We start from the raw sequence: 12855 nt of genomic DNA on the forward strand, positions 1-12855 counted from the left end.
TTTCTTCAACTGAATTGTTCAATTTTGTTAAATGTTTAATGTAGACATCTGAATTGATCGTTCGGTTGGGTGGTAAAAATTCAAAGTCGACAATTCCTTTGTAATCCCACCAAACTGATAATATAACTTTCCTTTGATGAATATCAGTTTTTGATGTTGTTTGAGCTTGCTCCACAATCTTTTCCGATTGACATTGTTGTAAATAACCCATTTTTCATCACCAGTTATCAATCGTTTTAAAAATGGATCATTTTCATTACGTTTCTTTAACAAATTGCAGATGTTAATGCGTTGTGTTAAATGATTTTCTTTCAGTTCATGAGGAACCCATATATTGAGTTTTCGTACATAGCAAAGTAATTTTGAGCGATTTTCAATGCATGTATGTGATACATGAAGCTTCTCTGCAATCTCACGTGTTGTACTGTGACAATCCATACCGATTATTGCTTTGATTTGGTCGTCATCAACTTCAACTGGACAACCAGAGTATTTTTTATCTTTGAATGAAAAATCACCAGAACAAAATTTGGCAAACCAATTTTGACACTGCCGTTCTTTTAAAGCTTCGTCACCATAAACAGCGCATAACTTTTTGTGAGATTGCGATGCGTTTTTCTTTTCCGGAAATAAAAAAGGAAAATATGACGAAAATATTCGTTTTCATTTTTCATTTTTCAACAGACACCAAACAAAAACTACTCAACCGATCAAAATTTTTTTTTTACTGATTGACAATTGAAGTACCAACTATCAAATCACAAAATGTGTTTGACATTTCGATTACGTCAGCAAACCTAAAAATTCAACTAAAGCAATCTATGAGTGAAATCCGCAATTACTTAGTTGCCCAATAAATCAAGTAAAGAGAAAGTAATAGTTAAAATATAAAAATTCATTTCTTGTTGCGTTTTTCGATATTTAAGACTTAGAAAAAAAATTTTAACCATTCACTTACAAAGCTAAAGAGGCAAGGAAAATGGGTTCCGGGGAGCTAGGTATGTATAATCCGCCCCTTAATACAAAACAATTTCAATTTTTTAAATCTGGGCGTACATATTTATAGCAAAAACTAAATATAGCAAAAAAGACTTTTAGTTATTAAAATACAGTTTTAAAATTTTTGCCCGCTAAGGGCTAATTTTTTTTTTTTGCCCCCTCAGCAACACATTCTGGAGCAGCAGAACTGGCTTATTAATTATTTTTTTTAAGTTTCAGACCATAATTTTTTATCAGACCATCCGCAGCTTATAAGGACTAACTAACTGATCACATTAATAACATCTTGACATTGCGCAACAAATTTCTCCAAGTGTTTTGATGTTTTTAAAAATTTTATGCATTTAAAATATTCTTCCGTTCCTTTTATGGCAGTGAATAATATCTTTACATATGTATATAACATCTATAAAACTTCAAAAGTGTTTTATTTTGTATTGAAAAAAAAAATAAATAAAAAAAATAAAAAGAAAGTTCCAGTGGTAGGATACGAACCACGGTGCTTTGCTTTAATAACTCTGCGAGATAACCACTCGGCCACACAGGTGTGAAGTCTGAAGTAGACTTTAAAACTACTTAACAAACAAAAGACTTCATAAAACGGAAATAATTGCTATAGATCTAAATTAAGGAGATGTTGCAATTTTCAAGTGAAAGCAAAACTGTAAAACTTGATATATGTTTTAACATTACATAGTTTATAGTTTACATAAGTTAGATATTTGCATACACTTTCGTTCATATTTTTTTTTATCAAAAAAAGTGCTGCGACTCTTTCTCACCATTACCAATGTTGCAATGGCTGCTACTCGGTGTAGTTAAAGCCTTTTTAAAATATTATAGTGTCTGTATGATATTTTGCTGACCATAACATATTTTCTTTAAATAATACGGTCTCTGAATTATGATAAAACAAAATGAGTTTTTATATTTTGCCGTATACGGCAAAATATAGATGTTTAAAATTTACAACATATTTATACAGCATAATTTATAACATAAAATTCACAACTATAGTTGTTAAAAATTTAAATTATTTAGCTTTTTTTGTATTCTTAGTTGTATATATAGTTTACACTTGAGTAGAGTATATATTTTTCTGTCTTATATTGCAGAATTATTTATTTATGTCTATTTTTATATTTATCAACAGTTTTAATTAAATTAGGTACGTGACATTAAATTTTTAAATTAATCAAACACTAGATTGTTATATATCATTGGAAAGGTTTTTAATTCAGTATTTTAAAGGTGAAAAAATTATTAAAATTGAACAATTCTACAAAAAGTTATGGCATTTTGAGTACCGAATTTTCGATATATGGACTTCTTAAAGAAACTGTGATCAAATTTGAGGTTTTTTTAACTTAAAACGTCATAACTTGGTCAATTCTTATCGAAATACATTCAACTTGGTATCAAAAGATAGGTCTAACAAAGGGCAATATATATATGCAAAGGGTGTACAAAGGGCGATAGAGGGGCGTCTACAAAACTTTTTATTATATTAAAAAATGTAGATTTTTTAAAAGAAAATATTATTATTTAATTGAAATTCATAATTTTTATTTGTATTTTTTAATATATTCTAACAGGGTACCATCAAATATGATTTGGATACTTTAGGTTGATAGGCTAGAAGTCCTTTTGGCTTCGGGCGCACCCTCTGAACCAATATTAAGAGGATTACTTTGTATCTTCATATAAAATGCATGCAATTTAGTATCAAAAGAAAGAAAGGTTTTAAGGATAAAATGCGTGAAAAGGGTGCAAGAGGGTATTATTCGGAAGCTCTACACCTCTCACACCTTGGGTAGGGTGGGTTAAAACTTAAATATTATTTTTTTGTAATAATAAATAGTATTTGTATAAAACACAAATTTTTCATAAAAAAATCAAACTCAACTATATACAAAAATTTCCTTCTCAAAAACCTCTTCCATCATCAGGCCCATATGCAGAAGGCCCTTTTTGATTTAGGCCCAGGGTGGCTTTGGCCAAACCAAGAAATCACTCCTAGACAAGTCTATATTAAAAACAAAAATATTAAATGAGTGTTCGAAAAATTAAAATGAAAAACAAAAATTAAAACACAGTAAAAATCTTACCAATGAGGTCTTGGTTTTCACTCTGGGTGCAAGATGGCAGTGATGACGTGGATGACGCTGGTAAATTTAATTTTTAAAATTTTTAATGTGATATAAGTTTAATAAAAATTATAAAAAATAGTGTTCATTTAGTAAAAAACCATTTAAAAAAGCAAATTTACAACATCATTAAGATATATCTACCAAGTTCCTCCCTTTAGTGCCTCTTAACTCCTTTAGTGTCTAGAGTGTCTTTTGTGTAATAGAAAGTGAGAAATACCTTTTATATTGTCGCTTCAAGACAACTTGCACAGCATCAAGACAAGCAGAAGTCATTTTTTTAAGCTGATTATCAATGAAGCTTATACGAGTGTTAGTGGTTAGCAATGGAGCATATATTGATTTTAAAATGTTTGGGGCAAGAGTATTCCCAAAAAAATCTGTTCTTCTGCAAAACTGAGCAGCTGTATTAGATTTACTATTTGTAATTATTAGCAAAACTCTTTTTCACTAACTGACTACCAGAAACATGATCAAAAGTTGCATCCTCACCTAAAACATAAAACTTTTCCATTCAAGGCTCATTAGGGAGTTTTCCAAAGAATGCAAGCGCGCACACTTCTTTTATTGCAGTTTTATTACAAAATGCATCTCTTAGAATTGCAAAATTTTACATTTTACTGTTCCAACAGTGAGGAAATGTTTAAACTCACTGTAATGCTTGATAAAAATGAAACAATCATGAAAAGATATATGAAGCTTATTTCCATGATATCTAGGAATAATACTTTGTAGTAGATCATTTTCATTAAAAAAATTTACAAATCCTTTTGGATCACCTTTGACATCTATAAACCTCATTTTGTTCATGGCAAAAACAATTTTAACTGCCATTCATTTCCAAATAACTAACAACTCTCACACTCAAGAGAACATTCAAGCGACATGAAACTGCACACTCAAGCGACATGAAACTGCAATTGTGTCAAGAGGGTGCAAATGGCAGTTCAGCTCATTCAAATTCTTGCCCTAGGTTGCACCAACTTTGCTTATAGGAAGATGGTTGACTGTCTGACATTGTGTTAGATATATTTTCAATAATCGAGTTATGATATTCATCAAAGCTACTTTGGTAAAAATCTGAATAAACAAATGCCATATAATCAATTGAAGTGCATATATGACTTTCATAATCAAATGCTGTTCCTCCTGGTAACTGATCTAGAGCAAACACAAGACATTTATCTTAAGATGTTAAGTTAATGCTATTAATGTGGACAGTTTCTTGTGTTGTAGCATCAAACCCAAGAGTAGGATTATTATTATGCATAGCCCACTCTGCTGCTTGCAAATCTGGAATACTGCTAAGTTCACAAGCTCTTTGGTCAACAGTACTTCGATGAGGAATATTATTAAAAGTAACACCCATATAATACCCTATTTTGCTCATAAGATATGGAATGTTACTTGTTGGTTATATTACACAACAGCATATCATAAATTATTATTCTTATTTGTAATAAATATGTTTTTTCATCTTCTGGCATAATTACATTTCTTTCTTCCTTAATCTGGAGCAAATCATTCTCCAAACTAGCAATTACCCTGTTACTTGTAAAAAACAGCAGCATTATGCTTAGTTTTGAGTTGCCTTAACTTATGCTTTTCATTTATTTTTCAAAGCTTTTTTTTCAGCTTTAAAGTGACGAATCTGCTCACTGTAATTTTATTTTTTTGTGTGTGTTTTTTCAAGTCTGGTATTTCTGCCCTTAAAGCTTTAATTATTTTTACTTTTTGTTTAACATTTTGTCTTAGAACACGTAATTGGTTTGGCATGCTGTTTAATTCAGCTTTTAAAAGTGCTAACTTTTTCCAACATTATTTGTAAGAGTTAGCTTTTTTTGTTTTATAGGGCCTAATTTCTCTGTAAATATATGTTTAGTTATGTCTCATTCGCTATAACCTGCAGACGTTGATGTTCAACTATTTAAAGGAGATAAAACATTCATATTGGTATATGAAACATCTGAGAAGCCTGATGATAATACAATATTAGGTAAACTTGATATATGGTATAAAAAAGGTTTATTGCAAAATTCATAAAAATGCTTACTGTCCTCAGCCCTGCTATAATTTCTAGACCATTTCAATGATTTATTTATGAGACTTCTAACCTGATTTTTACATGTTTCTATTTTAAAATGTCTAGTGACTTGTTGAGATGTTTTGAAAAACGAATCACTATTTTTTGTAAATAATAAAAAAATATGTCCATTTCTACAAACTGTATTACACTCTGTATTAGATTCAATGCCTATTTGCGACAATTCAAAATTAGCAGTTAAATACTTTTTGCATTCACTATAAAACCCAAACTTTGTTTTTGGCCCCATGATAGCAGAAAAAAGTTTAATTTTTATAAATAAAATATAATGTTTAAATAATGGTAAATGTAATGACATTAAAATCCTCCTCACTGCGAGTGTGCGTTATTGAAGCTTAAAAAGTTATCTAATTAGAGTATAATGTTAAGGTGTCTGAGTATGCTTTTTTTTTTAATGAAATTTGGCAGGTATTAAGAAAAAAGGGTTTTGAAGGTGAGAGAATATATTAAAAAAATGAACCAGCATTCCTTTGATACATACTTGATGTCCAAACAACAACAAAATTTTACCTAATTGGAGTAGAGTTTTAAAGTGTCTGAGTATGCTTTTTTTTCAATGAAATTTGGCAGGTAGTAAGAAAAAAGGTTTTTGAAGTTGAGAGAACATATTAGAAAAATGAACCAGCATTCCTTCGATATATACTTGATGTCCAAAAAACAAGCAAATTTTTAACAATAATAAATTTATAATAAATAAAATTTTAACTCAAAAAAATCCATGTAAAATTAAAGTTCCATAATTCTAGTATTCAAAAAATATCTATGTTGATACATATTTCTAAAAAATAACAGAGCAAAACAAGTTCATACCATGCAACTTATCAACTAACTTGAAAAAGCGTGTCACAAAATTTGGCCGAAAAAACGGCTTTGTAAAATCCGGATTTACGCGTACGTTAAATATGTATAATATTATGACACAAATTATTTTTCTAATAAAAATTATTTTAGGCCAATTAATGGAGTATTTATGTGCTAAGTATATTCCAGAAGTAACTTATTTTACATTAATACATTTTTTGTAAACTTAATAAGTTAAGCCCCTGTTATATTTTCATATTGTTTTTTAGAGCAAGTACTGTTAAAAAATAGATGAAATTTAGTAATTTTACATGACTGGAATCTGTTTTTGTGATCATTATTTTACAAAAATAGAAATAAACTTGAATTCACTACAAACAAGGTGAAAAAATATAAAATTCTACATTATAAAGTAATTGCATACATACATTGCTGACAAATTGCACCACAAACATATAGTCATGCACACAAATGGATATGCTTTGTTTATATACTAAAAGTTCAAAAAATTTAATAAAATTTTGTGGGATTGCTGATTGATGTTTAGTTTATCTGTAATTTTTATTCTGTAATTTTCTCAATTTTAAATTAAATACACTAAGGAATTTTGTTGAATTAATATTCTACAAGTATCATATTTTACATTCACAAATTTTTTGTAAAGGTAATAACTCTATCTCTTATTATCTTATATATTTTATTTTTGAGCAAATACTGTTAAAAAATGGATTTAATTCAGTAAATTTACATGACTGGAATTTACTTTTTTAATCATTATTTAACGAACATAGAAATTATCATTGATTCGATTCAAATAAGGTAAGAAAATATACTATATCTTAAAAAAATGTGTATATAATGACAAATTGCATTGCAACACATCATACATGCACTCAAATTAATGTGCTTTGTTTGTTTGTTATAACAAAAAAGAGCAAGATTTTGTGATCAGTTTTTCATGTTTCTTCATTACTCATTTTTTAAATCAATATAAATAATAACCACCACCTTTTTTTTAAAATATTTCTATGAGGTGAAAAGAGCGTCATTTTATTGTTTATAAAGAGAAAAAGAAAATACACTTTAAACTGTGTTACATAAAGAAAGGTTTTAATACTCTAAATCTATTCTAAAATAAAAGAATAATGTTTAATTTATTACTTTAAATTAGGATAATTATTTATCCATTATTGTTTAAGCTTACTGAAAAACATAACAAATTTTGCTATTATGTCAAAGATCAACAATCATAAGCGATTCTAAATCAGACTAAATGATAAAGAAAACCCATGCTTCACCCTTAAACCAAAAATACAGAGCAAGTTAATTTTTTTTCTAACATAATTTTTTGTTGTTGCATATACAACTACGTGACAAAAAAAGGCTACTAATTTGCCTAAATTTCTTGAATTTGTTATTGTATCCAAGAATTTTATAACAGAACCATCTACACTGTCAATTTTAATTTGAAAAGCTGGTATTAACAAGGTTGCATTGAGTAAGCATATGTCCCAGCATTTTTTAACACGATCAATTTCTTTCTTTATGGTTGTTGAGCAAAAATGGCAACATTGTTTTTTACTTGTTATCACTTTTTGTTTATCAAAAAACATGATACCTTTCGTTGTTTCTTGCCAAAATACCTTCTCTTCAACAAGGTAATCTGCTATTTTTTCCAACAGTGACTCGTAATCTTCTGGATGAGACATGATCATTGAAAATGGTAAGATAGTATTGCCGCCGTTTGAATAAAACTGTTTTTGTAAAGTTTGGAAATTGATGATTTAATTTGACTTTTTGGGCTTTTGTTTTTTAATTCCTCAGATACTTGAATTCTTATGATTGCATTAGAAATTATGTTGTCAGAGTGTCGGTTTGATGTGGAATTAGACATATTTTAAATAAAATTAAATTGTCTTTCTTCTTTCTCAGTATTGGTCGCGTGCCCTGAAATAACTCTCAATTGGTCTGGAGTGTGTATAAATTGGCAGTGAAAATATTTTCCATAGATTTCCTTTTGGTCAAAATATTAAGATTTGAACCAATGTTTTCTTTCAATAAGGTTATATGTTCAAATGTCTTGAAATAAAAACTAAGAATTAGTTCATTTGTTCGTTCAGATCCAGGTTTATAAATGTACTCCTGGATTTGACACATAGTTAGAAATATTTGAGTCAAAGTATTATTTGGATGGTGTTGTTGGCAATATACTGTTGTCTTTATAATTGCAGCTCGTCTAGATTCTTTTCCGTCAAATGCTGCTTTAATTACTTTTTCTAGTTGTTTACACTCTGGCTTTGAAAAATGAGAAAGTAGCTCAATAGATAAGTTTTTAATATGATTAATTATGTCGTGTAGAGGTTCCATTAGTAACTCATAGTTATGTAAACCATAATCTTTGAATGATTCAGGTTCATAGAAAATTAGGCTTGGTACTCTTTGTATACCATGCATTTCATTAACAAGTTTTTGATCTAAGACAGATTTTTTCATATCCATTTTAAAATTTATATTTCTTTGGACTAGTTCATTAATAACTTCATTCTTTCCTAAGTTTGCATATAGTTTGGTTATATATTTTTGGCTTTTATCTCTTGACTGCTGTGAATATAGGACTTTCTGTTGTCTCTGATATAGATTTTCATATTGACAATTGCTTGCAAATGAAAAATTTGAGTTGTGTTCTACATTTATATAGAACACAACTCAAATTTTTCATTTGCAAGCAATTGTATATATATGGATATTAATTTTTTGCCAACTTATTAAATTATATTCTTCATCTGTGTAGTATAAAGCAGTATCATATAAAGCTAAAACTGTCATAAGAATATACCCATGATTACAGACAGTTGAAGCATCATGCCAGAACATTAAATGGCGTTTTCATTCAAAAAATTGAAGTCTTGATCTGAGTTCTTCTGTAGGTAATTGTTGAGTTTCATTGTATTCATGAATTCTTTTCAAAAAGTCTATAATATTGGTTTCTGACATATCAATATATTCTTTGTCACTTTTGATTCTCATGAACTCTTTGTGCTTTTCATTAATATATTTTCTTATGGTATCAAAAGATTGTTTTCATCCTTATACTGTAAAAACTTCTTTTTCTAAATTTTTTTCTTTTATCACTGACTTTTCAAATGACTTCGGTACAACTAACTCGCCTAATAAATACTTCTTTTCATGAATTTGTCTCTTCATTCTTTCTGTAACCATGAAGTTGCTTTCTTCTTGTGGAAGAGATGCACTTTTATCTATATCCAATCTATAAAAAATGTGAAGGATGTTACATTGTCTAATATTTATGGTTATTACCATACTGCTTAGGAATATCATGCATATTGACTTATATTCCTATTATGGATTATATTTCCTATAGTATGGATTGTATTTAGTTTTAAATTTTTTACAATCAGAAATTATGGTTACAAAATTTTTGATTTTACCTTATTTTTTTACAACGAACTCTTGTATTAGATTCTCCTGCTATTTGAAAAAATTCTGTTAAGCTTATTTCACTTTGATTCTGAAGGAGTTCCTTTATGATTTGACCAGCATTGCGAGGTGTTTTTCCATTATTATCTTTTAAATCATATTTTATGGCCATAGCTGTGAAGTTTATTTTTTTACCTCCTTTGTAATTTAAAAATTCATTGAGACACTCTTCTTTTTTCCATGTATATCATTTAGTGGAGCCAACATGACTTTTTTTTCGCTTAACACCCTAAATTAATAAATTTTCAAGATGGATACAAATATATATATATAAAAAATACAAAATTATATGTGTGTGTGTGTGTGTGTGTGTGTGTGTGTGTGTGTGTGTGTGTGTGTGTGTGTGTGTGTGTGTGTGTGTGTGTGTGTGTGTGTGTGTGTGTGTGTGTGTGTGTGTGTGTGTGTGTGTGTGTGTGTGTGTGTGTGTGTGTGTGTGTGTGTGTGTAATCAACTGTACAAAGAAAAATCTCATTAAAATATTTGTGGGAAAAAATAAATCAATAAAATTTTAATTTTAATCATTTTATCAGTAAAATAATTGACAGTAAAATAATTAGCAGTATATATATCTAAATAGTATAACTATTTGACTTTTATTTCTATAGATTTTATTGATATTTATAAAACTTTAATAAAACTATTATTTTAAAGTATTATTTGTATATGAACTATACCTATTTAATTTGGTTCTCAGTTTCTATCTTTGTGTGTTTAGCTTCATGGTAGGACTTCATACTTGATGAAAGTCTTAACTTGTTTCTTGTTCAGAGTGAAAGATTTGTACCATAAACTCTAAGGTGTAAAATAAGTGAAATATAAATATTAGATATTCATAAATCATCAAAATTTAAAAATGTATGAAACATACATTTGTCTTGTTTAATTAATTGTATGTTTCATTTAAGATAAAAAAAGATGATTATGGATATTAAACACCTTAATATATATATATATATATATATATATATATATATATATATATATATATATATATATATATATATATATATATTTGGTTTATTTACCTTTCAACGCTAATAGCTTTCCATTGTTTTTCAATTTCAGATATTTTACTTTTTATTATTAGTTTCTGTTTTCGTTTAATTTCTGATGGATTTTCATATCCAATTTCCAGGAGATCAGTATGTGTTTTAGAAAATGATGTTTTAAATGTTTTATTAAATTGTACATCCAACTTTTTGACTATTTTTTTTGTTATATATAATGCCTCTTCTTTTTTTTTTCAGGAGACCCACTGATTTTGTAATTAATTTGTAGTCACTGGTGAAATTTGGAAACTGAGAAAGATTTAACTTTAATTCAATATCCCCTAAACATGCCGGACAATTGTCAAAAAAATGCTCTGATTCACTTTTACTGGAAAGCTTGTCCCATCTTTCTTTAGAAAATACACTAAGAACTTGTGCTTTGATAAGCTTACTATTTTTTTCAATATACTGAACATTTTTTATTATATGTTTTGAATTTATCAAAAAGAATTTATACTGTATAATAAAGTGAGTATTTGTATCAGTAAACTGCTACGTATATACGTCATATCGGTGCATATTATTTTGCATAATAAAACTCCGTTGATTCTCATTGAGGGCTACATCAAAATTTGCATTAAAGGCTGCTATTTTTGCATAACCACATGATGTTGGATGAATAAATGAGGACATAGTACCTTTAAATGTCACCTTTGAACACCAAGTTATAAAAGAAAACTATATGATTTTTATTGTAGAAATTAATTGATATATAAATATATATATATATATATATATATATATATATATATATATATATATATATATATATATATATATAATTAGTAAATTTAGTTTTTATAAATAGTATAAATAATTATAAATATATAATTAGATTTTGTTTAACTGCATTATAATTATTATATCTCGATTTTTGGATTTGCGCGAAGTATATGACGTAACATAAAATAAAAATGTTTGTGTCGAAAAAACCCTGACCGAAGATTTTTATTATTATTTTTTAACCTCTTAAGAATCGCGATCGCTGGTCCAGATTTGAATAAGATTTTAAATGAATACATTTTTTAGGTGAAATAACATCATAGTTTAATAATTTAATATGTTCTGACCGTTTATTGGCAGTTTTTCTTAATTATAAGCTCTTTCTTGGTCGGAATTCCTATAATAGTCGTGAAATTTTATAGAAATGTTGTATTTTAACAACTATATTTAGCTAATATACGTCAGAACTGATTAGAACTAGGATCTATATTGGGTTAAGGCACTTTTTCAAAAGATTTTAACTAAATTCTTGTTAACACCGATGAGCGAAATTGACCTAAAGAATCCAAAATGGTGTTCTTCAGATTTACTATTAAGGGCAGTAAAAGGTTTTGAAAATTATATATAAAAAAAGAATAGTTTATTTAAACATTATAAAAATCTGAAGCAAAAAAATTTATAACATCTAAAGCTCTTGTTTGGACACAATACGCTGGCAAAATCATGCTAATTCCAAATAAAAAATTCGAATAATTTGTAAATCGCCTTAACTACACCGAGTAAGAGTTCTGTGTCTAACATGCGCGAAAGGGCACTACTATTATAAGGTTTAAGTAATATCTCAAAATAAATAAAATCAAGACAAAAATAAGTGAGCAGTAATGACTTTTCCAATTTATTTGTTAAGTGTACACTTATCTAAAAGAAATATTTAAAATCAAATTTTCTTTCTAATAAAAATCGTTTAAATTCTTTTTTGAATTGTTCTGAAGAGAATTTATAACAGTTTTATTTTTAAAGAAAAAATTATCAAATAAAAATTTGTGGAGTTTTTATAAGAAATAAATAAACTTAATAAACTTGGTGTTTATTAAGTTTATAGAAATTAAGAGCATTAAGTTCTCTTAAAAGAGATCCGCCATTAGCCGTTCTGTAAACGCCAAATATAATCTTGTATGTATTTTTATATTTACTATAATTTATAGAAAGAAAAAAAAATGCATGCATGTAAAAAAAAATAAAATGCAACAAAGCATGGATATAAGTATTCTAAACACGTAATTAACTTCACAAAAACCTCGTACTCTGTGATGCATTGCGGTAATGCCAAAGGAGAATTGGTACGACCATATATTGTTTTCAAAGCGGAAAGGTAATAGAGTACATAGATGAAAAATAGCCATCAAAAGCACGTTAAAACAAATCAAAGAATGGTTGGTTTGACTCAACATGCTTTAAAGATTAATTTTATTCTATACTTCTTCCCATACACTAGAAGACTCAAGGAAAAAATGCTTTTTTTTTATAAAATATT

General features: G+C 27.8%; 1 protein-coding gene and 1 long non-coding RNA gene across 2 annotated transcripts; both read right to left on the reverse strand.

Moving 5' to 3' along the window:
* Window positions 1-2862: 2862 nt before the first annotated feature.
* Window positions 2863-6795, reverse strand: LOC136077123 (uncharacterized). Its single transcript, XR_010636843.1, has 2 exons — window positions 3108-6795; window positions 2863-3025 (listed from the first exon to the last, which is right to left on the reverse strand). It is a non-coding gene; the product is annotated as an uncharacterized LOC136077123 (long non-coding RNA).
* A 2002-nt stretch (window positions 6796-8797) lies between these two features.
* LOC136077122 (uncharacterized) lies at window positions 8798-10845 on the reverse strand. Its single transcript, XM_065791761.1, has 4 exons — window positions 10575-10845; window positions 10224-10341; window positions 9501-9778; window positions 8798-9319 (listed from the first exon to the last, which is right to left on the reverse strand). The coding sequence occupies exons 3-4, from the start codon at window positions 9659-9661 to the stop codon at window positions 9139-9141; spliced, it is 342 nt and encodes a 113-aa protein (XP_065647833.1). The 5' UTR covers window positions 9662-9778; window positions 10224-10341; window positions 10575-10845; the 3' UTR covers window positions 8798-9138.
* Between the last annotated feature and the right edge of the window lie 2010 nt (window positions 10846-12855).

This window comes from Hydra vulgaris, chromosome 02 (genome assembly GCF_038396675.1).
Source record: "Hydra vulgaris chromosome 02, alternate assembly HydraT2T_AEP".
NCBI lineage: Eukaryota > Metazoa > Cnidaria > Hydrozoa > Anthoathecata > Hydridae > Hydra > Hydra vulgaris.

Excerpts from the sequence above, each read along its gene's own strand:
- LOC136077122 (XM_065791761.1), bottom strand. The coding sequence starts at position 9,661 with ATGGCCATAAAATATGATTTAAAAGATAATAATGGAAAAACACCTCGC. Across the intron at positions 9,320-9,500 it reads GTTCGTTGTAAAAAAATAAG|ATTGGATATAGATAAAAGTG; the intron begins GTAAAATCAAAA and ends CATTTTTTATAG.